The sequence below is a fragment of the Neofelis nebulosa genome, chromosome 1 (assembly GCF_028018385.1).
Source record: "Neofelis nebulosa isolate mNeoNeb1 chromosome 1, mNeoNeb1.pri, whole genome shotgun sequence".
Taxonomy (NCBI): Eukaryota; Metazoa; Chordata; class Mammalia; order Carnivora; family Felidae; genus Neofelis; species Neofelis nebulosa.
Genome location: NC_080782.1, coordinates 95,614,498 through 95,641,829, shown reverse-complemented (window position 1 = coordinate 95,641,829; position 27,332 = coordinate 95,614,498). Strand labels below are relative to the sequence as shown.

General features: G+C 38.4%; 1 protein-coding gene across 1 annotated transcript in view; it reads left to right on the top strand.

Moving 5' to 3' along the window:
* Positions 1 to 27,332, top strand: part of MSH3 (mutS homolog 3) — a 188,144-nt gene that overhangs the window by 60,595 nt on the left and 100,217 nt on the right. Inside the window, exons 11-12 of the mRNA XM_058728381.1 lie at positions 10,801 to 10,885; positions 13,934 to 14,043. Of these exons, the coding sequence (XP_058584364.1) occupies positions 10,801 to 10,885; positions 13,934 to 14,043 (195 nt within the window). The remainder of the gene's footprint in view (positions 1 to 10,800; positions 10,886 to 13,933; positions 14,044 to 27,332) is intronic.

Genomic DNA, 27,332 nt, shown 5'->3' with positions numbered 1-27,332 from the left:
GATCATAAAGTTGGAGATAAAGAGGATAGATACTAACATAGCTTTTTAAAAGAGTGATTAACTTTGTAGAGTTCAGAGATTTAAAAACTGGCAGTTGACATGCTAGGAAGATAATAGTCTAAAAACCAGTGGAATAAAAAAAGGTAGTGGGATCATTTTTTTGCCTTTCTGTATTTCACTTTCAGCAGCCCCTTGTTTTTGGCTTTGTGAAGAATTACCCTTTATCATTTTGACCTTGATAAGTAAGCTTCTTCCTGTTCTGCAGAGGTGGGTGGGCAAATAGGAGCTACCTCAATAAAATGGCCGAGTATGAAGTGGGGTACAAAGAGGTCGTCCTGATTTGGTTGTTGGGGAGGATGGGAGAAAGGTATGTCCCTTGGGAATCTTTTTGTAATGTCTTTTTTGGTGTGTGTTCTACGTAGTATTTAGGATAGAACAGAATATCATTTCTCTGAAAGCGTTTTGTCCTTTTTAAAATCAGTCTAAATGTCCATCAACAGGAGAGTGGATTTATTATGTTAAATCCATGCAGTGTGGTGTTACACAGCAATGAAAATAAATGGACTGGAGTTACACATACCAGTATTCAAAAAATTGTGTTACCATTATATTGAGCCAAAAATCAAATTGCTGAAGGACATATAGTACATACTATTATATGAAGTTAGAAACATGTAAAAAAGTCACAACTGAAGTAGTGCTTAGGAATATTAGTTAAGAATACATGCATGTGTATGGGGGTGCCTGCGTGGCTCAGTTGGTTAAGCATCTGACTTGATTTTGGCTCAGATCACGATCTCACCATTTGTGAGATCGAGCTGCACATCAGGCTTCCTGCTTGGGATTCTCTCTCTCCATGGCTCTCTGCTCCTTCTCTGCTTGTGCACGCACTCATTCCCTCTCAAAAAAAAAAAAAAAAAAAAAAAAAAAAAAAAAAAAAAATTAAAAAGTATACACAGGTATATAGGGAAGGTACAAAGACATACATGGAAGTGATGAACAACAAATTCAGAAGAGTGATTTCTTCTTCTATTGGGGAAGGAGGGGAAGCAATAAAGGTTGGTGGGGGAAATGGCACAGGGGAGTTCTAATTGGTGTTTTATTTTTTAACCTGAGTACTGTATTATTAATCTGTATACCTTTTACTATGGCTGAACTGTTTTGTTAAAGAGTATGAACCTGGTAATAACACCTCATTGGGTTCCACATTAAGCTCAGTGATAGGATTATGGCAGAGATTGATCCATACGGTTGACTGTGCTGGATCCCTGTAATGAAAGGATGGCAAACTACCTACCGTTTGACTTCCTCAAGATAGAGAGCCCCTCTAAATGAGGTAGAATTAGTGACTGATAACTTGCCCATTAAGACTTGTTTCTATTCCTATATCACCAAGCAATGAAGTATTAATTTTGGAATAAAGAAACTGACTTTAAAAACAATTTTTTTTAATGTTTATTATTAATTTTTGAGAGAGAGAGAGAGAGAGACAGAGACAGAGCATGAACAAGGGAGGGGCAGAGAGAGAGGGAGACACAGAATCTGAAGCAGGCTCCAGGCTCTCGGCTGTCAGCACAGAGTCCAACTCAGGGCTCGAACTCAAGAACCGTGAGATCATGACCTGAGCCGAAGTGGGACGCTAAACCGACTGAGCCACTCAGCCACCACCTCCCTGCCTTTCTATTTATTTATTTATTTAAAAAATGTTTTTAATGTTTTTATTTATTTTTGAGACAGAGAGAGACAGATCATGAGCAAGGGAAGGGCAAGAGGGGGAGACACAGAATCTGAAGCGGGCTCCAGGCTCTGAGCTGTCAGCACAGAGCCGGACCTGGGACTCAAACCCACGAACCATAGGATCATGACCTGAGCTGGAGTCGGACGCTTAACCAACTGAGCCACCCGGGCACCCCTCTGTGCCTTTTTAAAATTAAATTAAATTAAATTAAGTCAGGCTCTGATGTATTTAGAAGTAGATATATTTGGGTCTAAAAACATTATCGTGTCCTCTTTAGTTTTAAGTCAAAGTAAAAATAATACTAAATAGTAAAACGTGTTTATTTATATTGAAGTTAAATTAGTTTTTTTTTAAATCATCTAACTTGATAAATTACATGAAGCTGAATTCTTCTCATTTTGTATTTGTTGGTGGTGTTGGGCCTGGGTCAGGAAACTGAATCTGCTGATGACTTAGTATGTGTCTAATCTGGTAGTTGGGTGATCCCCTCCTCTCAATGCCATAGAGCCAAAAACAAGAAGAATGGAGATCCACAATGTTAAGCCCTCATATGGTATATATCACTCAGAATATGCCCAGCACCAATCAGGCAATCAGTAAATACAGGATTAATGGAAGAAAAAGAAAGAAGGAAGGAATTCATCCTGTGAGTGTGGTTTTGATTGGAAATTGCCAAAATGTCATTGGCAAACTGGTACTATTGTTTTGCTTAAATGTGAAATATGAATGATGATGTTATATAGATGGCATGTGATTGAACTTTGAAGATAATTCCAGAAGAGTGATTCCACACTTCTATTTTGGAAAAAGAATGTAACCTCTCAAGGTAATTACTTTGGAAAACATGAATGTTCTTGTGTATTGAGAATTCAGTTATATTACTTTAAAAGTTCAGCAGCATAATGGGGGAGGCCTGGGTGGCTCAGTCAGTTAAGCGTCCGATCCCAGCTCAGGTCATGATCCCACAGTTCATGGGTTCGAGCCCCGGGTTGGGCTCTGTGCTGACAGCTCAGAACCTGGAGCCTGCTTCGGATTCTGTGTTTACCTCTTTCTGTCCCTCCCTCACTCACACTCTCATTCTCTTTCAAAATTAAATAAACATTTACAAAAAATTTAAAAAACAGTTCAGCAGCATAAGATACTATTATATTTACTTCAAGAGCTGTGTTAATGGGGAAGTTTTTATTTTCCTTGTATTGCAAATGCTTTAATAAAAACTGGCATATTTCATAAAAATCTTGATATGCATTTATTTTGTGACTTTACAATAGAAAATTTAGGATATTAGAGAAAATATGTCATTTTAGGTATTCTTAAAATTGGATTAAGTGAGGTTTTATTAGATAGGTTAAATTTGGAGCTTCCCGGGGTGGCTGGGTGGCTCAGTCGGTTGGGTGTCCGGCTTCGGCTTAGGTCATGATGTTGCGGTTTGTGAGTTTGAGCCCACATTGGGCTCTGTGTTGACAGCTTAAAGACTGGAGCCTGCTTCGGATTCTGTGTCTCCCTCTCTCTCCGCCCCTCCCCAACTCACACTGTGTCTCTCTCTCTCAAAAATAAAGAAACATTAAAAAGATTAAAAAAAATTTTTTTTGAGGTTCCAGTTTGTTTTGAGAGTTTAAATAGCTTTGTCCAGAGCAAAATAGTATAATAGAATAAATAGAATATGAGGGATATTAGTCATTATGACAGACTCCCATGTTGGATTCCCAAATTGATGAAATTGTAAAGGAATTGGCATTTTTGTTAATGTTGGAAATGAGTGCTTTTGTCTTTTCAGATGACTTTTATTAAGATTGGTATGGTCAGAACTTCACATGGTTTTTGGAAATTTAGGAAAGAATGAGAAAATCCACCCCAGGTGAACTGTAACAGCTTTTTCTTAGAAAACTTCTTATAACAGAATGGTAATGTAGAGTGTTTACTTTTACTAGTGAAAATGAATTTTACAATTATTTTAATGACCTCTAATGGGTAGAGGCCAGAGATGTGGCTGAATATCCTAAAATGGACAGGATATTCCTCTGTAGAAAATACTTATTTAGCCCTAAATTCAATAGTCCAAAAACCAGATAAAGATACCATAAAAGAAGAAACTATAGACCAACATGAATATGGACATGAAAATCTTCAAAAAAATACAAGCAAATGGAATCCAGCAAAATAAAGGATTATACATCATGACTATGGGATTTATTCTAGGACTATAGGTTTGGTCTAACAAATGGAAAATTAACGTTCTGTACCGTGTCAGTATAATAAGAGATAAAAACTACAGGATCATCTCAACAGACAATTAAAACTCCCCTTCATGAATAGAAACATCCAACAAACTAGAACTAGAAAGGAACTTCCTCAAGCTGAATGAAAAGCTCAGAACCTCATATCATACTTAATGGGAGAAAGAATGAATGCTAACCCCCACCCCGCCCCAAGAACAGGAATAGGAAGAGGCAGTATTTTCTCACTTTTATTGAGTATTGTCCTAGAAAGTGTAGCCATGGCAATTAGACAAGAAAATGAAATAAAAGGCATCCAAATTGTACAGGAAGAAGTAAAACTGTCTGCTATTGCAGTTAACATGAAATTCTGTATAGAAATCCTAAAGAATCCACAAAAAATATTAAAGCGTATAAAATGAGTTCATGAGGTTGCAGGATATGATGATCAATATACCAAAATTAACTGTATACCTGTATAACTGTATATCTGTAACTGTGCAATGAAGAATCTAAAAATGAAGTAATTTCATTTATAATAGCATAAAAAAAGAATAAAATACTTAATGCACTTAACAAATGCATTATGAAATTACATAATGATGATGGTTGCGCAATCTAACTGTTAATATACTTAACCATTCAATTGCATACTCCAAATAAATGGTGTGGTATGTGAATTATATCTCAGTGTAACACATATACACATATATATTTAAATGTTATTAGTACCAAAATTGGGAAATCCTTGTCTGTGTCTATTTTATTCCCACTCCTAAAGCAGTACTCTTCTGAGGCTTCCACCCAGTGCCTCAGGTATTTTGAGGTATTTCCACCCTAGTTGGTCAGAGAGCAAACTATTGTAAGCCCTGTGTAAACCCTGGTCAATGTTTGACCTAGTGTTTTCTTGTGGTTCTTTCCTTGACCTCATGGAGGTCCCCCCACACATTTAAGGATGAGTACTTGGGCAGAGACCTAAGCGGACCCTTTTGCAGATCTTAGGAGCTCTTTCTGTGTGCATCTCTATCATCTCTGGCTTTCTGTCTTACAAATTCTAGTTCTCTTGTTGTCTGCAAAAAGTCACTCATAATGTTTACCTCATTTGTTTTTCTTGTCTCTGGGATCACGGTTCTGTGCTGATGTCTAATAGCTGAAAACAGTCTTTTAAAACTATAAAATTGTCCAGTTTTTTAATTGTTTAAGGTTAAAGGATAATTCTCACGCATTTAATCTTTTTGAATGAAAGCAAAAGTCAGGTGCCATTATTGAACATCACACATTAACGACAGAAGAGGGAGATGTGTGAAATTGCACAGCTATCCTAAACGATTCCTCTGTTCTAAAACTTCCAGAAAAATGATTTCACTTAAAAAATAAAAATAGTGGCGTGCTGGGTGGCTCAATCAGTTAAGTGTCCGATTTCGGCTCAGGTCATGATCTCACAGTTCATGAATTCGAACCCCTTGTTGGGCTCTGCACTGACAGCTGAGAGCCTGGAGCCTGCTTCAGATTCTGTGTCTCCCTCTCTCTCTGTCCCTCCCCCGCTCGTGCTTGGACTCTCTCAAAAATAAACATTAAAAAGATAACCAACTTAAAAATTAAAAATAGAAAAAGAACCGAATTCAAATCTTAAAATGTTTATAATAAGAAACAGAATAAAGAGCCACATAGCATCCTTACAGAAAATGAATGTGTGCCAGAAAGATGCCCACAAATGAAATAAAAACTATAACCTGCTACTTCAAAATACAATGATACTAGATACTAGATAAGAAAATGATACTGGATGTGAAAGAACAAATGAGAAATAGGAAAGCTTTGAAATGAGATGATAGGATTTAAGAATGATCTGTGTATTAAAGAATAAGATCAATTTAGGAGTGAAGAGTAAACTAGAAGGAACACTAAAGTGAATAAACATAACACATATACTTGAAGAGAATTAGAACTTGAAAAGAGAGATGTGCACATAATGGTTAACATAGCAGACCTGATGAGACAACTTGGAAAGACCTACTTGCGAGCTTGACCCTTAACTGGCATCTGGGAAATTTTCCAGCGTTCTCTGATATGAATGGCTCACTCTCCCTAAACTGTGAAAAGAACTTGGTTTATGCTAACTACTTGCTTGTTTCTGGGAGCTGGAATTTTGGTACATGTAAGGGAAAAGATGCCTATGTGACCAGCTTCCAGTGTAAACCCCAGGTGCTGAGTCTCTAATGTGCTTCTCTGGTGGCCATTTCACACATATCATCATAACTCAGTGCTGGGGAAATTAAACACATCCTGTATGACTCCACCAGGAGAAGACTTTTGGAAGCTTGCCCTTAGTTTCCTCCAGACTTTGTCTTATGTGTCTTTAACTTTTTTAAATTTTGCTTTGTGTCCTTTCACTGTTATTATTAATAGCTGTGAATATGGCTATATTCAGTGTCCTCTGTGTATTATCCTAAAGAATCACTTGGGCCCTTTTATATACCTTTCTTATTATTTTCCTCTCTAATGTACTTGGCATCTTTTAGGAATGTAAAGATACTCATTTTGTTAATTACAAATCAACTTGAAGTGATTCTACAATAAAACTGAAGTTTTATAATAAGTAAGTTAATGAAAAGATTAGACACATGGTGAATGTATGAACTATGAAAACTATACATAGAGAACTATTTTCCACTATTCCACCATTTTATAGGTAATGGTAGGGGTTGGTTGTTTTTGTTTGTTTCAAGTTTCAAATTATATTTGAATAGGATCTTTGTAAGGGATTGGGCTTTGAGATAATATGTGTACCTTTAACTTCCTCTAAATCAGAAAGATTGGTTTTCATTTTTTAAAAAACTGGGGTAGGGGTGACACAGAATCTTAAATTACTCTGGCAAATTTTCAGCAAGGACATTTTCCTCCCATTATAAAACTTCAGGGGGAAAGAAGCATCCTTTGTTTTTTTTGTTGTCTGAAATATTAATGAAGTATTTTCCCATGTTACTTACCTGGATTTTTATCCAGGTTCACACAACATGAATTCTAGCCAGACAGTGTTGATGGGGTTCATTTCAAAGCACATAAAATTTGACTTTTTCCAAAAGGATAAATAATTTAGAATTGCTTGTTTATTTCATATTGATGATCATATCGATGATCGATGTTGAATTCCTAAGGATGCTGGTAGATAAAACCCTGAGTTCAAAAATATATATAATTCTAGTGGAAATAGGCACTGACAGGAGGAAATTTCTTTTGTATTTGGAAAGAAGAGCCCCACCTCCAAAATACATTATCAAACAAACATATGGGAAACCCAAAAGCCTATTAGGTTTTTATGTTGCTTAATAATTACTGTTTCATAGGAATCATTCCAATTTAATATTGCCCAGTGGTTGATCTCTTTTATTAGAATAAATACAGACGTGAGTTTCAAATAAACTCCTTGCTTCTCACTGTGTCTACTTTGAAATTTAGGGGACTTGTTCAATAAGGGGAAAAAACTAAAGCAAAACAAAAAACTATGCACAACTCATTAATACTGCCAATTAATAAAAGAACATATACTGTTTCTCTAAAGGTCTGGTTTTGTGAGCTAAATTAAGTTGCTTTAGTTCAGTTTATTGGGTTCATTTTGGTATTATGAGTATCCAGTAATTATATCCAGTAAAAATATAGGTGAGGACTCTAAGCCTCCTCCCCCAGTGCTCTTTGTACTAGGCTGTGTGTTAGTCCAAACCCAATTCTCTCATGCATATAGATACTTTTTAGCAATAGGGCACAAAAGCAGTCCTGTATTGGCGCCTGGGTGGCTCAGTCAGTTAAGCGTCTGACTCTTGGTTTCACCTCAGGTCATGATCTCATGGTTCAGGAAGATTGGGCCCCACGTTAGGCTCCATGCTGAGCATGGAGCCTGCTTGGGATTCTCTCTTTCCCACTCTTTCTGCCCCTCCCCTGCTTACTGTCTCTCTCCCTCAAAATAAATCAGTAAACATTAAAAAAAAAATTTTTTTTAAGCGCTGTAAACTCCTCTGTGAGCTCCATGAAATTCTTTTTTTTTTTTTTTTTTTAAAGGTTCTGACAGTGCCTTGCTTCAGAGGTTCATTGGAGGCATAGTAGGAGTAGGATTTCACTTTTAGTTGGAGTTAGGTGACAAAACTCTCAACTAATTGGTGGAACAGGGATTCTTTCAGAATCCTAAACCTAAGACTTCATTCTTCAGGGTATGGACTGTTGAGTTTACTAGTTTTTGTTGAGGGTGAAGCTAGCTGAACAGTGTTTCTGGACAGTCCACAGATCTTAAATGTCACTTATTTATCTTACAGCTCTGGTGTTCATGGGCGATGAAGACAGCTAGCTGAGATGTTTTAGAAAAGGCTGTTGGATTATGGGTTCTTGATTAGTCTTTCAAACCAGATGAGCATCCCTGTAGTCTGTATTTGATGAAGGTACTCAAGTGTTAATCACTTCTAGTTAATCAACTTGTCAGGAACAGGGGAAGGAAATGACTTCTGTCCAAACACATGGGAACTGGCTAGATATTAACTCAAGTTCAGGCTATCAACTCTTCCAACTTGGATCTTTGACCATGGAGGTGTGTGAACACCTGTCAGCTACCCAGTAAATCACTGCCTAATTGTTTCTTTCTGAAAATAATGTTTTACATTTTATTATTGTCCCTGGGTGTTTTATGGACCTTTGTGAGCTTTATTCAAAGGAAACCAACCAACCAAGCCAAACTGGTTTTCCCATAAGAAAATGGCAGACATTTGTTGAACATCTGTGTTCTGCTAGGCTCAGCAGGTGCTGCAAAATGTATGACATAAATAACTCTTGCCTTCAAGGAACTTAGATCTATTAATGAGGGTAGCAAAAGAACATGTAATTGCTGTAATACAAAGCAAAGTAAGTTAAGTGCTCTAAGAAGGAGTGAAAGAGCTACACACACTTGCTGTCTATCAGTGGTAGAGTTTCTTCCTTCTAAAAATCATTAACAGGTTTTCACAGAAGGTATGTCAAACCTGTCAGAGAAATCATGCTGCTGAAGGACAGTTCTTACTAGGCAATATTCCTAATAAGCAGTAAGGTATTTCCTTTTCAGAGCTCTGGAGCTTTAGTTGGGAGAGTCGTCTACAAGTGAAGGCATCTCTCTGAGCACAGGCTCTGATTTTAGGTTTTAGACTCCTGGATGGAACCTTCTTTCCATAACTGGCTTAGGAACCTGGGTTGTATTTAAATCTTATCACAGCCGTGAGAGGTACAGTAGGTTTATAATGCAAACACTCATGCTTTTCCTCCAAATAGTTCAGTGACTTGCCATTTTTTCTTGCCTTTAAGAATAAGCTCTAAAATCTGGAGTACTGATGCATAGGGGCACTTGTACCCCAATGTTTATAGTGGCACTCTCAACAATAGCCAAATTATGGAAAGAGCCTAAATGTCCATCAACTGATGAATGGATAAAGAAATTGTGGTTTATATACACAATGGAGTTCTACATGGCAATGAGAAAGAATGAAATATGGCCCTTTGTAGCAATGTGGATGGAACTGGAGAGTGTTCTGCTAAGTGAAATAAGCCATACAGAGAAAGAAAGATACCATGTGTTTTCACTCTTATGTGGGTCCTGAGAAACTTAACAGAAACCCATGGGGGAGGGGAAGGAAAAAAGAAAAAAAGAGATCAGAGTGGGAGAGAGCCAAAGCATAAGAGACTCTTAAAAACTGAAAACAAACTGAGGGTTGATGCGGGGTGGGAGGGAGGGGAGGGTGGGTGATGGGTATTGAGGAGGGCACCTTTTGGGATGAGCACTGGGTGTTGTATGGAAACCAATTTGACAATAAATTTCATATATTGAAAAAAAAAGAATAAGCTGTAAAATCTGTAAGTGCTGTTGATAAAAACATAAGGGAATTGAATTACTGTATTAGGAATGCATTGATTAATATACTTTTTAACATGAAAGACTGCTAAGGACAAAATTGGAATTGTGCATACACTTGTTAATCATCACAGCTCAGGGTGCCTGGGTGGCTCAGTTGGTTAAGCATCCAGCTCTTGATTTTGTCTCAGGTCATGATCTCACAGTTCATGAGATTGAGCCACATGTCGGGCTCCATGTTGAGTGCGGAGCCTGCTTGGGATTATTTTCTCTTCCTCTTCTGCCCCTCCCCTGCTTGTGCACACTGTCTCAAAATTAATAAATAAACATTAAAAAAATCATCACAACTCAATACTCAAGTCTATTTGCAAGTTAGTTGAACTTTAAGCTCATTTGGGATAGTTGTACAGACATAAGGAAAATGTTAATTCTTTGAGCTTAAGGAAGTAATTTTTGCCACTTGGTTTTATACTCCACTAAAACATTAGTCCTATTAATTTGTGTTGTTAATTACAGAGTATATGACATTTGTTGCACCTATCAGAATGTTGATTAAAAGCTGTTAAAGGGTTTATCAAGATGACCTCATGCTAAAGAATAAGAGATGTTTTTAAATACTTTCACATATTTTTCTAACTAATTTCATAGCTTTTCCTGAAGATACCACCACATGCTCTGCTGATGATAAAAGACTGTGTTTGGTTTTATTCCTGGAAATGTAAAAAAGAGATGTTAGTACCATTTATTTCCCTGTGCTTGTTTATGGTGTGAGACAACTATCCTTTTGCATCAGTCTGTTTAATGGCACCAGCATCAATGAAAGACAATATCCCAAAGAATACTCGTTTGCTGCTTTTGGTTTGATTTTCTGTCAAAGAGCTCATTTTTGTCATAATGGTATTGGAATTATCTTTAGTGCCTAAATTAGTTTTTCAAACTCCTTTATGCACTTATATCATGGCTCATGTTTCATTCTTTTATAGGAATTTTAAGCAGTTGTCTGGTGAAATGGAATTCATGACAATTAATGGAACAACATTAAGGAATCTTGAAATCCTACAGAATCAGGTCAGGTAAACATAAAGGGTAACTGATTCAAAATCCCTTTGAAAAAAAACTTGGAATAAAGTAGCAGTCTGTTCTTAAGAGTGCAGGTGAGAACAAGAATATTGTGTTCAACTGATTACTCTGCCTGTACTCTTTAGTAGTTGATAACTGCAGCATCCATTTTTTTGAGAATCAGATATATGAACTATTTCCCTAGGGGTTACTCTGAGAGCTATAGAACTTCTTTTTTACTTATTGAAGTGACATGCCCATCCTGATAATTTCTGTATCATACATTTCTTTGGAAAGACATCATCTTTGGAAATTAATATAAAGTGGATATTTTGTCTCCTTGATTATATCTTTTCTATATACCTTAACTTTTCATTGAAATGTTTTGTCTTATTCATTCAGCATTTGAAACAAGTTACTGTGATATTCACTTAGATTGTAAGATGCATAAATTTCATTTCACAAGCTTCTGTCATCATTTATTTGCCCTTTATTGATGAATTATGAAGATAATGGAGACATTAAATTGATTATTTTAATTTATTGAATTACAACTTAGAAATAAGATATTATATAATGTTAACATAAAGTCACAGAAATAAAAGCAATTCCAAATCATTTGATATGTAGTTGTAAAGCTGAATCATCTGAGTTAAATGGTTTAAAGCTCTTCAGAAATATTTATTACTGGGGCACCTGGGTGGCTCTGTTGGTTGAGCACTCAACTCTTGATATCGGCTCAGGTTATGATCTCATGGTTCATTAGTTCGAGCCCCAAGTTGGGTTCTGAGCTGACAGCACAGAACCTGCTGGGGATTCTCTCTCTCCCTCTCTCTCCTGCCCCTCCTCTGCTGTCTCTCTCTCTCAAAATAAGTAAATAAACATTAGAAATGTTTCTTACTATTGTGAATTAAAGTAAATGCTGAATTTATTCTCCTGACTCCTAGATTTATGTATTACTAACTAGTTTCTCTTGTTTAGTTTCTTCATCTTCTAAGGTATCCTTGTATACTAGTCAGTCTTACTTTCATACTGTAACATTTGTTTCTTGTCATTACATTATCCAGAAATTGAGAATTATTCCTGCAAATTTTTTTCATCTACTCTGTATACATTCTCATGATAGCAAATGAGCAGAAGGAAGAAAAGGACATTTCTTGGATGAAGAAGAGCTCAGAGTCAGAGTATTCAGCTGAATACTTTGTTCCAGTCCTGGCATTCCAAACTTTCTTTATTCTGCCACATCCTTCCTATTCAAATTCTGCTGTGGAGTCAGTTCTGAAATTAAATTCCTAAGGGAAAAATCACTTACCATTAAGGTACCCTTATCAGGACTTGGGCCATTATAGAAACAGAGGCTAAGAATTCACATCTTCGACTTGTCTTTGCACTTGACTTTGGCCTCCATTACCATGGAGGTAATGAGGCGGGTAATGAGGAGGGGGCTGGGTATCAGGGAGAGCAAACGAGTAATAGAGCTGTTTCTCTCCCACCCCTCCCTTTCTTGTCTGAGAGGGTTCTTCAGTGATGCAATAAATACTTGGAAAGTTATTCTTGTCCACTTTCCTCTTCCTGGGACCCTTTACTGTACTCAGGCCATTGGGGCTGTTGTTTCAGAAGGAATGGTGCTGTTGTTGATGTGGATTGCCCTGGTTAGTCAGCTCTGTCTGTCCAACTCATTCTCAGGCAGGCCTTCTGTGACCTGTGGCTTTCGTGTGTGCTTTGTTTTAAACTCCTAAGGCCTGGCCGCTTTTGTCATCCCTTTCATAGTTAATTTCTGCCATCATGTGTTAATTATGAGTCATTTCTCCTATACTTGGAAAGAAGTACCCTAAGGGAGGGACTGTATCTTAATACACCTTTGCTGGCCATGCAACTGAGTACATAAGAGGTATTCTGTAAGTACCTGCTTGATGAATTGAAGGAAAAGGAAAAAGTTACAAAAAACTTAGGTGAAAACTGCAATCTTATGTTCCAAATGAGTCTACTGTTAATAGACTTTTTGAAATACCATGTAACCTTGGTTAAAATTAACTATCATCTCTAGTTAATTGTAAATTGTTTTTTTAGTGGTTCAACTTTCAAGTAGCAAAGCATAGATAGATAATTTTTTACTAAGGATTTAATAGAGCAGACTAAAATAAAATCCTTCCAGGGCGAATTCCTAGAGTGCAGTGCATTTTCACTTCGATCTCCAGTACCTTCTGCTTGTTCGGTGTTTTCATGACAGCATCAGTCCTTAGAATGAGAACTCTGAGGTGGTGGAAGATACTGAATTGCTGAAGGAAATTAAATTATTTTCACTGTACTTGCCAAGGGAGAAAAGTATGTATTTTTAAGAAGCTTAGGACAAGCCTGTATTTTAAAAGATTTCTACATTAAAAAAGGGAGAGGGGTGGCGCCTGGGTGGCTCAGTCAACAGGTTAAGTGTCTAACTTTGGCTCAGGTCATGATCTCATGGTTTGTGAGTTTGTGCCCACTTTGGGCTCCCTGAGCCTGCCTCAGATCCTCTGTCCCCCTCTCTCTCTGCCCCTCCCCCACCTCTTTCTATCAAACATAATCATTAAAAAGAATATTTCTGAATATTTTTAGTTAACAAAACTACACAGACTGTCCCTTTTTGTGAAGATATCAATACTTTATATAGTGCATGTGTGTTCATATGTACATGCATTCGTCAAACATTAAACACCTGTTATGAGCTGCACTTTATGATAGGCATGTGTAACATTTAAAATTGAGGTATATGGAGGGGTGCCTGGGTGGCTCAGTTGGTTAAGCATCCGACTTGGGCTCAGGTCATGATCTCATGGTTCGTGAGTTGAGCCCTGCGTTGGGCTCTGTGCTAGAAGCTCAGAGCCTGGACCCTGCTTCGGACTCCGTGTCTCCCTCTCTCTCTGCCCCTCCCCCACTCATGCTCTGTCTATCCGAAACGAATAAATCTTAAAAAAAAATTAAAATTGGGGTATATGGAATAATTAAGGCACATGAACAATTAGCAGTTTGGGTATAAATACAATGTCTAGTTAATAAAACTTTTCTTCTGGTCTTTCTTAGACTGACATGAAAACCAAAGGAAGTTTACTTTGGGTTTTAGACCATACTAAAACCTCATTTGGGAAACGGAAGTTAAAGAAGTGGGTGACCCAGCCACTCCTTAAACTAAGGTAAAGGGAATTCTTTTTTGTGTGTTTAATCTGAAATTGTATAAAGTTGTGAAATTAAGTGTGTCTTAGCTTCCTCAAAACCAAAGTTACCATGGCTTAAAGAACAGAATTTTAGGGGTGCCTGGCTGGCTCAGTCAGAGGAGCATGTGATGCTTGATCTCAGGGTCATGAGTTCAAACCCTATGTTTGATGTAGAGATTACTAAAAAAAATAAATAAACTTAAAAAAAAAAGAACAGGAGAACCTGCATGGCTCAGTTGGTTAAGCGTCCGACTTGGGTTCAGGTCCTGACTTCACAGTTTGTGAGAATGAGTCCTGCTTCAGGCTTTACGTTGACAGCTCAGAGCCTGGAGCCTGCTTCAGATTCTGTGTCTCCCCCCTCTCTCTGCCCCTCCCCTGCTCATGCTCTGTCTCTCTCTGTCTCTCAGTCATAAACAAATGTTAAAAAAAAAAAGAACAGAATTTTAAATTGGGGAAGATTTTATTTTGTATCTGGCCATATGCTGTCTAATATTGTGAGGATCTGTTCCTTGTCCCAAGAATGAGTCCGCTTACAGGGTGAGTCAAAGGAAAGTGGGTTACCCAGTTAATATGGGTCATCAGTAGTATAAGAGAGTTGGGAGGACGGGGCTGAAGAGATGGGGCACTGCCTTTCATAGAAGGCTTTGAAGGCTAGATGGAGTTGGTAGCCAGGGGAAGTTAATCCAGTGATTCTGAGCATGGGATGATAGGATCAGATCTGGGCTTGTTTTGTCCTTAGCAGTCTTTTATGTTAAAAAGTATATTAATCAATGCATTCCTAATACAGTAATTCAATTTCCCTTATGTTTCTATCAACAGCACTTACAGATTTTAAGTGGGGGAGGGAACAAACTTGTGGTGAGGTAAATTGGCAAGTTCACAGGAAGGTTCTGAGGTACCTGAGCTAACGCAGGAACAGTAGGGAATCTGAAAGAGGAGCCAGGTGTGACATATTTGGGAAAGTAAATGAGTAAACTAGGAGCCCCTTCAAGGAAGATCACTGAATCTGATGCTTAAAACACAGCTGTTTCCAAGCTTGTCTGCACCTTGCGGTCACTTGGGAAGCTTCACAGATACTGAGGTCTATGTCCAGACCCCCACAAATTGTGATTTAATTGGTCTCCATTGTGGCCTGAGAGTTGGAGGGTTTGAAAGTTTCCCAGATGATTTCGATATGCAGATAAATTTGGGGACTCTGACCTAGAACAGTGTCTGTCACTTAGTAGGAGCTAAGTAGGAGCTTAGTAGGAACTAACATTCAGTAATGTTTATTGAATGAATGAATGCTGTTATTTATTTCACTTTTACTATGTACCACTATTTAGTACTCAAAATCATCTTCTGAGGTAGGTCCTTGAGCTGAGTAAACAAATTCAGAGCTTCAGTAACTTGTTCAATGATTCATAGCTGGTAGGGCCCAGATTTTAAAAGAGCATTGACTCCAGAGCCGAGCAGGCTCTTAACCATTCTGAACAGCTTCCTGAATACATAGACCAGAACGAGTGTGGTGAGGTGTTAGAACTGCTGTGTATCAGCTCTGTCAACTGAGTGAGTCAGTCTAGGAAGTCCTTGGGTCCCACGTCATGTCCCAGGTGCCCACCTCCCCATGCCATATTCTCACCTTTGAAATGGTAAACTCCCTCCTCACAGGGTTGAGGTAAGGAATACAATGAGACAGTAACCCTAACTACCACATTTGAGCTCTTTATTACATGACAAGTGCTATGCTGGGGCCTTTATATACATGTGCTGCACAGCCGCCTCACTACTGGCTGCATTTTACGTTCAGCTTAGAAAGTAGTCTTCGGTAAAGATATCAGTGCTGGTGATAAGCTTTAGGACACTTACGTTGATAATGGTTACCAAATCACTTCACTTTAATTTTTCTTCTTGAGCATAAAGATTTGCAGATGAGGGAACCTGGGTAAAGAAAACATGCTACGAATGAAAGTAAAGTTGATCCTTGAACAGCACGGCTTTGAACTGTGCAGGTCCACTTATATGTGGATTTTTTCTGATGCAGTACAGTGCTATCAGTGTGTTTTTCTTAACGATTTTCTTAGCATTTTCTTTCCTATAGCTTATTTTATTATGAGAATACAGAATGTGATACATATATGAAATATATGTTAATCAACTATGTTAATAAGGTTTCTGGTCAACAGTAGGCTATTAGTAGTTAAGTTTTTGGGGAGCCAAAAGCTGTACTAGGATTTTTGACTGTGGGAGGGTCATTGCCCCTAATCCCCACATTGTTCAAGGGTCAACTTATCTACTTTGGTTCAGTACTGAAATGAGGTAAGAGTACCTTGTGGAGCAAAAGCAGACCAGATGGCTTTCTGCAGAGAGTGTGGAAAGACATCTACCTGAGCATCCACAGCACTTCTTACATTCTTCTTCGCTTGGTTGAAATATTCAGCAGAAAGAGTCAGTAGCAGACTTTTTCATGTAAATTAAAACTTTTATTTCTGTTGTTAAATTTGTTTTCTATAACCAGGATTAATTTGAGATAAATTCAGCAGACCATGTTGTATGCTCTCTAAGAGCTGAATTATGTATCTCTTGGGAGTCTACTTTCCCAGGAAGCATGAAAGAAAATATGCCATGTGTTGAACACTGATGCTTTCCAAGTATGAACTTTAGACCAGCCTAACACTTACATAGTTGATAACAAACACACAAAACTTTTTCCTTTTAATTTTAGATCACAATTTTAAAACTTTTATCTTTCTAATCTAAAAATAATTTCAAAAATCATTTGTTAAATCCTAGGTGCCCTTTCATCCTGTTCCCAGTACCTAGAGAAAATTGTCAGCTGATTAGTCAGTGGTTCAGCTGTGTATTTATTATTGTTTACACTGACTTAGGTGTCATGCAGATCACAGATCATATCAGTATGATTATCCAGGCTAATATTCTGACTCGGGATGTTGGCAGCCTTTTAAAAGTTCATTCAGATCCTGATTTTCTTCTATAGCGAGATCATAGAACAAGAAATTGGTGACAAGTGTATTTAGCAAGATAAGGAAGGTCTTCCAAAGTTCTCCAGGAGCCCATTGTTTGTCAGTTATCCATGAATTCTCCCTCAAGAACTTCTTCGTATTTTCAGCCCATTTTAGTTCCAGGGCAATCACACAGATCATAAATCCAGGACCAACTGTTTTTTAAGTTTTAGAGGATTTTCCACTCCCATCACCACTTTTTTTTTTTTTTTTTTTGTATGAAATGGCCTCTTCAGTGTAGAATTTTACTAGTGACTTTTAGAAAGTATACATGACTTTTATCCTATACTTACTGTTTCAAAGACTACTTAGATTATTGACACTGGATTATACTTTATTGAAACCAAATTAGCTTCCCCCCCTTTTATTTATTTTTTTCAGAAGCTGAAAGCCATTTTATTTTTTTATAATTTTTTTATTCAGGTATAATTAACATACAGTGTTATATTGATTTCAGGTGTACAATATACTGATTAAACAATTCTATACATTACTCAGTACTCATCATGATAAATCTGTTCTTAATTCCCTTCACCTCTTTCACCCATCCCCCCTCCCACCTCTCCTCTGGCAACCACCAATTTGTTCTCTGTATTTAAGAGTCTGTTTCTTATAAATAGGTTATGCTTTCTTATATGTTGTGACCTATACTTTTTATTAGTTCTCTAAGTTTAGGCAAGAAGATGCTTCATTGTAGTTCTCTGGCTTCTTCTTCTTCTTCTTCTTCTTTTTTTTTGGGGGGGTATTTATTTATTTATTTATTTAAATGTTTATTTATTATGGAGAGACAGAGCATGAGCATGGGAGGGGCAGAGAGAGGGGGAGACACAGAATCTGAAACAGGCTCCAGGCTCTAAGCTGTCAGCACAGAGCCCGACACAGGGGTTGAACTCACAAACCGCAAGATCATGACCTGAGCCGAAGTCCGACGCTTAACCGACTGAGCCACCTGGGCTCCCCTTTTATGTTTATTTTTGAGAGAGAGAGAAAACACAAGCAGAATATGGGCAGAGAGAGAAAGGGAGACACAGAATCCGAAGCAGGCTCCAGGCTCTGAGCTGTCAGCACAGAGCCCGACGTGGGGCTTGAACCCACGAACTGTGAGATCATGACTTGAGCCGAAGTTGGACACTTAACCGACTGAGCCACCCAGGTGGCCCTCTGGCTTCTTCTTATAAATGAATGTCACATTGGCAAGTCATTAGTCCTAAAACCTTTTAATATTAAATTATGTTGAATTCATGTTTTGAGGTTCGATCTCTGAATTTCTTCTGCTTCTTTGAGTTGATACGATCTTGTCAATTTTTTATATATACACCATAGGCACTTGGTTGGTTTTGTCAAAAAACTTTGAAACATAAATTGTTTGTTAATATTGATAGAGAGGGGAAAAGAAAACTTTGGAAAGTATGGGATGAGTCTCTAAAATGTTGTTTTAGGCAAAATATTAATTTTGAAGGCAGATTTGTTCATCTTAAAAGAAGGATTGAAGATTTGGTAGCTTACTGTAAATTTGAACATATTAAACAAAAACAAGTTGTGGATTTCCTTTTTGGATACCTCTTCTGCCTGCACCTTAAATGTTGATGTCACCCAGGGCTCTCTCCTGAGATCTCTTCTTACTTTCAGCCCTGCTTGAGATCTTATCTGGGGTCATCGTTTCTGTAGCTCACATGCTGATGACTTTGTCACATTATTTCCAGCAGCTCCATATTCACACATCTAGGACATCTCTGCCTCAGAAAACATTCAGTTTGAATGCCGAATGAAACAGATTGGAAACAAAGCATTTCCTTCAATGAGACAGTGATTTCCATGAGGCAGAATCTGAGAAATCAGTTCCTTCCCTTCTAGTGGATGGATTATTTTGTTCAACAGTGAAGATACTGGATTTCTGGCAAGTGGTAGTATTATATCATCTTGCCTTTTTGTAAAGTCACTTTTTATGAAAGGCAGTCAGATGAAAGGCTTTTTATGAAAGGCTTTTTGTTTATTGAGGAAACTGAGCATCTCCATGCCTCTGGCCTTGCCCTTCTCTGTTTCTGCTCTGCACTACTGATGGATTACTTTTAAAAGTGCATATCTGATGATGCTGTTCCCTACTGTTTACAGTTCCTACAATACACTGAGGTGTATTTCTGGACCTTTGTACAGTCTTTTTCCTTTTTCTAAAGTGGAAACTTGTACTCATCTTTGTTTCCCTTCTAGTTTGCTGCCTGCTTCTTCAAAGCATCCTTTGCTATTTTCTCATCTTCTAGGTATCATTTCAATGTTGGCGTTTCAGAGGCCTGACCCTTAGGAGCTGAGCTTTCTTCCTTCCCTAAACCTCCTGAACCTAAACCCCTAAACCTCCCCTCACAACCTCTTCTCACTATCTCCTACCCCTACCCCTATGAACATTTCTCTTCCCATGACTGTAATTGTCAAAATGTCAGTGATTCCCAGATTTCTCTCTCTCCTATTCTCCAGGCTTATATATTCAGCTTAGATTCATACACACGTCGGTGCATCACAGAAGCTTAATGTATTCAACCCTGTTCCTCCTCCTGGTTTCTCCATTCCAGGAACCAGCACTTACACTGAATGAGTTACTTAGACCAAAAATGGAAGTTATCCTGGACATTTCCTTTCTGACAGCCATGTCCAATCTAATACTAAGCCCTGTTGCCTTTAGCTCTAAAATATGTCTAGAGTCTGTGTATGTCTTGCCATCTCCACTGCCATCAGCCTGATCTAAAGTATACCAGTTCTCACTTGGACAGCTGCAGTATCCGCCTAACTGATCTCTTTTTCAATATAAAGACGGAATCATGCCACTCCCCTGTTTTAAACTCTTCATTGGCTTTCCACTTGCTTCAAATAAAATTAAAATTCTTTAGGGGCGCATGGGTGACTCGGTTACTTAGGCATCTGGCTCTTGGGTCCAGCTCTGCTCGTCATCTATGGTTCGTGGGATCAAGCCCCATATTGGTCTCCACGCTGACAGCACAGAACCTGCTTGGGATTCTCTCACTTCTTCCCTCTCTCTTTTCTCCTCTCTCTCTCTGTTTCTCTCTCTGTCCGTCTTCTACTTGAACTCTCTCTCAAAATAAACTTAAAAAAAAGTTAAAATTCTTGGGGCACCTGGGTGACTCAGTTGGTTAATGTCCAATGCTTGGTTTTGGCTCAGGTTGTGATCTCACAGTTTCTTGGGTTTGAGACCCCCATCAGGCTCTGTGCTGACAGCACTGGTCCTGCTTGGGATTCTCTTGCTCTTCCTGTCTCTCTGCCCCTTCTTCACTTGCACTGTCTCTGTCTCTTTCAAAATGAATAAACCTAAAAAAAAAATTCTTTAGCATGGCTCTTCCCTGCATTCACACATTCATCATCTTCTGGTCACTCTGGCCTTTTGGTTTCTGAGCTTCTAAAAGTTTTTTCTCATTCTGTGGTCTTTGCATTTGTTGGGCTCTCTACATAGAGTGTTTTTCTTTTTCTCTTTAATCCTCAAATGACTGATTCCTTTTAAGCCTCACCTTTAAAGTGTCATTCTTCACAGGTTTTCTCTGACCACCTAATCTAAATTGTGTTCCCTGTGTCATTCTTCGGTAGCATATAGGACTATGTATCATGGTTGATATTTGTTTTTTCTGTTTATTTAATATCTAGCTCTTACTAAATTGTGTGACAAGCATTTGATAAATATTTATTAAGTGAATTATTAAAATAGTGAGTCATTCAAGACCAAACTCAGCTCCTTTGAAAAGTCCTCCTTTTCCTCCTTTCTTCCTCTGTAGAAAGTTAATTGGTCTCAATTTTGTCCAGCCCCTACCCCTTCATCACTAACTGATACAGAATGCATGGGGGGCTCATAGTGCTTTGAATTTATAGATGATCAAGAAATATGAACAAATGAATCCATTTGAAAATGAATTCATTTGAAAATCATAGGGTGAAAATGTTGTGACATTTTGACAATGTCAAATTCATTTTTTTTTAATATATGAAATTTATTGTCAAATTGGTTTCCATACAACACCCAGTGCTCATCCCAAAAGGTGCCCTCCTCAAAACCCATCACCCACCCTCCCCTCCCTCCCACCCCCCGTCAACCCTCAGTTTGTTCTCAGTTTTTAAGAGTCTCTTATGCTTTGGCTCTCTCCCACTCTAACCTCTTTTTTTTTCTTTTTTCCTTCCCCTCCCCCATGGGTTTCTGTTAAGTTTCTCAGGATCCACATAAGAGTGAAAACATATGGTATCTGTCTTTCTCTGTATGGCTTATTTCACTTAGCATCACACTCTCCAGTTCCATCCACGTTGCTATAAAAGGCCATATTTCATTCTTTCTCATTGCCATGTAGTATTCCATTGTGTATATAAACCACAATTTCTTTATCTATTCATCATTTGATGGACATTTAGGCTCTTTCCATAATTTGGCTATTGTTGAGAGTGCTGCTGTAAACATTGGGGTACAAGTGCCCCTATGCATCAGTACTCCTGTATCCCTTGGATAAATTCCTAGCAGTGCTATTGCTGGTTCATAGGGTAGGTCTATTTTTAATTTTCTGAGGAACCTCCACACTGCTTTCCAGAGCGGCTGCACCAATTTGCATTCCCACCAACAGTGCAAGAGGGTTCCCGTTTCTCCACATCCTCTCCAGCATCTAGAGTCTCCTGATTTGTTCATTTTGGCCACTCTGACTGGCGTGAGGTGATATCTGAGTGTGGTTTTGATTTGTATTTCCCTGATAAGGAGTGACGTTGAACATCTTTTCATGTGCCTGTTGGCCATCTGGATGTCTTCTTTAGAGAAGTGTCTATTCATGTTTTCTGCCCATTTCTTCACTGGGTTATTTGTTTTTCGGGTGTGGAGTTTGGTGAGCTCTTTATAGATTTCGGATACTAGCCCTTTGTCCCATATGTCATTTGCAAATATCTTTCCCCATTCTCTTGGTTGCCTTTTAGTTTTGTTGGTTGTTTCCTTTGCTGTGCAGAAGCAAGGGAATTAAAAACAAAAGTGAATTACTGGGACCTTATGAAGATCAAATTCATTTGAACAAATGAATCCATTTGAAAATCATAGGGTTCTCATTAGACTTTGCAAATAAAGGCACACCTATGTGAGAGAGGTTTCTTTTTCTAAGAAAAACAACTTGATTTTAAAAGAACCTTAGAAGCAGGTTTCCTTCATAGGATTCCCTGTTTTCGTGCAACAATCGCTTAATTAGGTCTGAAAACATTAACACTTAACAGTGGAAAATATGGTTTGCCCACATCTTGCATTCTTGTCAATTGTTAGTGGAATTAGAGTAAATAGAAGTTCCTTGGTGAAAGTCAAGTGACTCAGTAAGGAAGCCAGGTTGGGTGATGGGAAGGGGCCATCTTCCCACCTTTGGCACAGCTGGTTTTAAGTATCGTGTAAAAGGTTTGACTCATAACTCAGACCACGTCTAAATAGGAATTTTTTTGTGTAGAGTTATTTGGGTGCACTCTAATTTTCCTTTGGTTCTTTAAGGCCATACCTGTGGAATTTGAATTCCATAATGGATGATTTAGATAGTGTATTAGTTCGCTAGGGGTAACAAAGTATCACAAAGTGGGTAGCATCAACAACACACATTTGTCTCACAGTTCTTTCTGAGGCCTCTGAAGGAGAAGCTGTTCCATACCTGTGTCCTGGCTTTTGGTGGTTTGCTGGCGATCTTTGGTGTCATTTGGCTTGTAGATGCACCTCTTTTCTGTCTGCCTTCACATTCACAGGGTGTTCTTGCAGCGTGCTTATCTCTTAACATGACATTCTTTCAGTAAGGATGTAATCTTACTGGATTAGGGGCCTACCATATTCCAGTATGACCTCATGTTAACTAATTACATCTACAGTTACCCTATTTCTAACTAAGGTCACATTGCGAGGCACTGGTGATTAGCTCTTCAATGTGTATTTTTTTGTTGACACAATTTAGCCCATTACAGGTAGGCTCAGTAATTTCATATCTTTTCTTCTTTGGGCACAAGCAGATTGAATATATTCATCTCTTGAATGGAAACAAGTGTTTTGATTCTCATTTAAATATATTGCACATGTATTCAACATCTGAAGTGACATTGTAAAGAACCATCGAATTTTGTAAGTTGTGAACATTGTGCACTTTTGTGCCTGCAGTACAGTATTGTGGAAAATCATTCATCTAGCCTATCTTTGAAAAACGTTCTATTCTGCGTCTATCCAGGTGAAGGTATTTACACAAAATGTTAGATTGATTTAGGGATCAGAAAGAGACATTTATATGTGAAAAAAAAATAAGGGAAATGTTTGGGTAGAAAGGAACAGAGGTCCAAATCTAGGGGTTGAGGAGAGAAGGGTAGCCAAGGTGGGAAGGGAGAGAGCTGAGGGCTAAGAGGTAAGATGTGTTACTCTGTCAGGGGGTCTTGTGTGGGAGTGGAAATAAGATGGCAGGGCAGGAAACTTAACGTCTGACTGTGTTGTGTTATTTTAGTCTGTGATATGTCTATTCTTTCAAATAGTTATTCCATCATTTTATAGAGGGGTAAAACTGAGACTCAGGTTAATTATCCAAGATCATCCAGGTAGCACATAGGGCTCATCTAGAATCATACTTCAGGAGTTATTGAGACTTTACCTTCAGTTCTGACGCCCTCACTCAGTTGTGTCACTTTGTACAAGTTATGAATTTTCATATACCTCTGTTTCTTCACCTGTAAAATGGGAATTATAATACCTTCCTCACTCACAGTGTTGTTGTGAGGACCAAATGAGACAGTATATGCAAAGAATTCCTGTGGTTCTTAGCATCAGTTATGTGGTTAAGAAAATAGCTGTTGTCTTTAGAATTGGTTATAATTTATAACCAAAAAACTGGAGGCAACCTAGCTATTAGTAGGGGAATAGAAAAATAAATTGTAACCAGTCTTACATTAGAATAATGATGCAGCGGTTAAAATAAAGACAGTCGTATGATGACCCAGCTGGAGGCTTCCAGGGATGACTGGGCAGAGGCCGTACACTGTTGTCAGCTGTCTAGCATCTGTCTGGTTGGTTCTGTATCTGGTTCTTGCCTGTGTTTTATCTTTTGCTTGTAGCTACAGTCAGGATTGTGAGGAGAGTTTGCAAGGAGCACTGGTGAGTAAGTCGTGTCTTTATCAGTCCCCTCTCAGAATGGTGCCACCATTGGTAATTGAGCTCTTTCATTTTATGTGGCTGGGCTTGGATCACAGCCTTTCTCTTTTACTTAGTGCTCTGAACCTGAGTCCTGGGAACTTAGGAAGCTCAGTCTAATGTTCTGATTGAGTACACGTTAATGTGTTTGTTAACACTAAAGGTAGTACATTGGCTGGAGAAACTAAGTGCTTAACAGCAGCAACAAAAAACACCACACGGTTTGATAGTTCTAATAGTGGAAATTTTTATTATTGTTTTTTTTAATGTTTATTTTTGGAGAGATAGAGACAGAGTGTGAGTGCAGGAAGGGGCAGAGAGAGAAGGAGACGCAGAATCTGAAGCAGGATCCAGGTTCTGAGCTGTCAGCACAGAGCCCGACACAGGGCTTGAATCCATGAACGAACGGCAAGATCATGACCTGAGCCGAAGTCGGACACTTAACCGACTGAGCCACCCAGGCACCCCTAACAGTGGAAACTGGTTTCTTCTTTATCTTTGCATAAACAAACCGTGGCCTTTCCCTGGGTGGGCTCGGTTGAGCGTGGGCTGGAACTCTTTACATAGGCATTTAGGAACTCCACAGCCTATTCAATCTTAAACATGTGATTTCTGAGGTCAACCTGGGTATTGACATCCAGCCAGAGGAAGGGGACAGGGTATGGAGGACATATTTTTGGTTCACCAAGTCTCGCGATGAGTGGTAAATTTCTGCTCACATGTCATTGGGTAGAACTCATTCTAATGGAATCAGAATGATACCCCTTAACTGCAAGGCAAGTTAACAGATGTTTGTCAAGGACAAAGAAGACATGTTTGATGACTGCCTAGCAGTCTATTGCCAGAGATGGGCTATCCTTTTTTTACCTGTGTATAGTTGTGTTTCAACTGTGTAGTACTCTTTTTTAAAAGCATTTTAATGATTAACTTATTTAAATTTCTTTTTTTTTTTCAACTTTTTTTTTTAAATTTTTTTTTATTTTTTTATTTTTGGGACAGAGAGAGACAGAGCATGAACGGGGGAGGGGCAGAGAGAGAGGGAGTCACAGAATCGGAAACAGGCTCCAGGCTCCGAGCCATCAGCCCAGAGCCTGACGCGGAGCTCGAACTCACGGACCGCGAGATCGTGACCTGGCTGAAGTCGGACGCTTAACCGACTGCGCCACCCAGGCGCCCCTAACTTATTTAAATTTCTAAATAGGCAATACCTTCACATAGTTGCAGAGTTTAAAAATGTAAAAAGATAATATAGTGAAGTATTTGTCTTTTATCTCTGCCCCACATCTGTCCAGTTCCTATTGGATAATCATGGTGGTTATTTTCTTGTCTATCTTTCCAGAGACTTTTTGTTTTAAAAGCAAATAAATAAATATGAATATGTATATTCCTGCCTCCCTTTTTCTATGTGGATGGGGGTGTAATATACACAGAACTCTTTGCTTCTTTCCCTTAGTGATATAAGATAGTTATTTTAAATTTTGTGTTAGTCTTTCTCCATTACAAGATGTTGTTCCTACTCTTAAGGAGTTTCTAATCTAATTTGGTCAAGGTCTAATCTAGTGAGGAGGATATGCAGGTAGGGAAAGCTTTTGTACCTAAGATAAAATACTTATCTGATACACACTGTACAGTTCAATGCTATAATTAGAGCAAATGAAGAATCCTTTTTTAATTCGAATTAGATTTTTAGAGAACTTCATAAGAGAATTAAGTGTGCTAAGTTTATTCTTGGCATTTAAATCACATAAACCATTGAAATTAGCAAAACTGAAAATTGTCGGTATTAGGAAATAGGTCTCTGACTATTGGCTACATTTTTGTGTAATTATCGAAAGCACTAAGTACATTCTAGTGATAGTTAATTCTCTTGAATAATTAAATGACTTTTATTTTGGTAAACTCATATGTTTAGAGTATTAACGGTGTTTTTCTAATTCATGGCTCTGGCCTAAGTGACAAAGTAATAAAATGTTATGTATTTCCTTCATTTACCATTTAATTTATATTAACAAAACTAAATGCCATTTTTAAAATGTTTATTCATTTTTATGAGTGATAGAGAGTAGGGGAAGTGGGAGAATGAGAGAGAGAGAGAGAGAGAGAGAGAGAGAGAGAGAGAGAGAGAACAGAGGATGTGATGCAGGCTCTGCACTGACAGCAGAGAGCCTTATGCAGGACTTGAACCCATGAACTGTGAGATCGTGACCTGAACCCAAGCCAGATGTTCAAGTGACTGAGGTACCCAGGCACCCCCAAATACCATTTTAAACTCTCTGGAACTTGTTGCACTGAACTGCATTATGAGGCCCAGTTTATTCTTTGTGATTTCCCATTTTCCATGACCTTGCCTAGGACCTTTCCAGGACCATGCCAGCATTCAGCTTTGGTGACTGTGAATTTCCTCAGCCCAGTGAGACACACAGTACTGCTTATAAATGGAAAGGAAGATTAGTAGGTTGTGCATAGCTGAGAGCTGAGATTGATTGGTGTTGACCCCTGCGTCTTTGCCTTTGCTATGTGACTGTATGAGCAGAAAGTGCTGCTACCAAGAAAAAAGTGACCCCATGTGCCTCTTATCTGAATGTCTGCCCTGACTTAGTGCATATAGAGGAACTAGTGTCTCTTGGGATGCTTATCTTGGGAGCCTGTAGCTGGTCTCTGCTTTGTTGTGTAGTAATAGGCCTCCATGGAAGTCTAAACTGGTTCATGTGACCAGCAGTAAATGGAAGCTTTCATTTGTGCTGAGGAAGAGACGTACAGGAGAGAAGGAGGAGGAAGAATTGGAGACCTTTTCCTTCTTGGCTCTTCCAGCTTTATTTTTCTTTGTGCCTTTACTAGGAGGGATTTTCAGAGTATATCCCCTCAAAATGTTGTGGGAGGACTTCATTTCCTGTGGCTGTAATGTCATAAACATTGTAGAGCTTTTTAAATAATAATACTAACAACAACAACAACAACAACAACAATAATAATAATGGGAAAACCTAAGGGAAGAGATTGAAGAAGGAGCTAGAAATGAAAGTGAGTTGACTTTGTTGCTACCACAAACAACAACAATAATGGGAAAACCTAAGGGATCAGATTGAAGAAGGAGCTAGAAATGGAAGTGA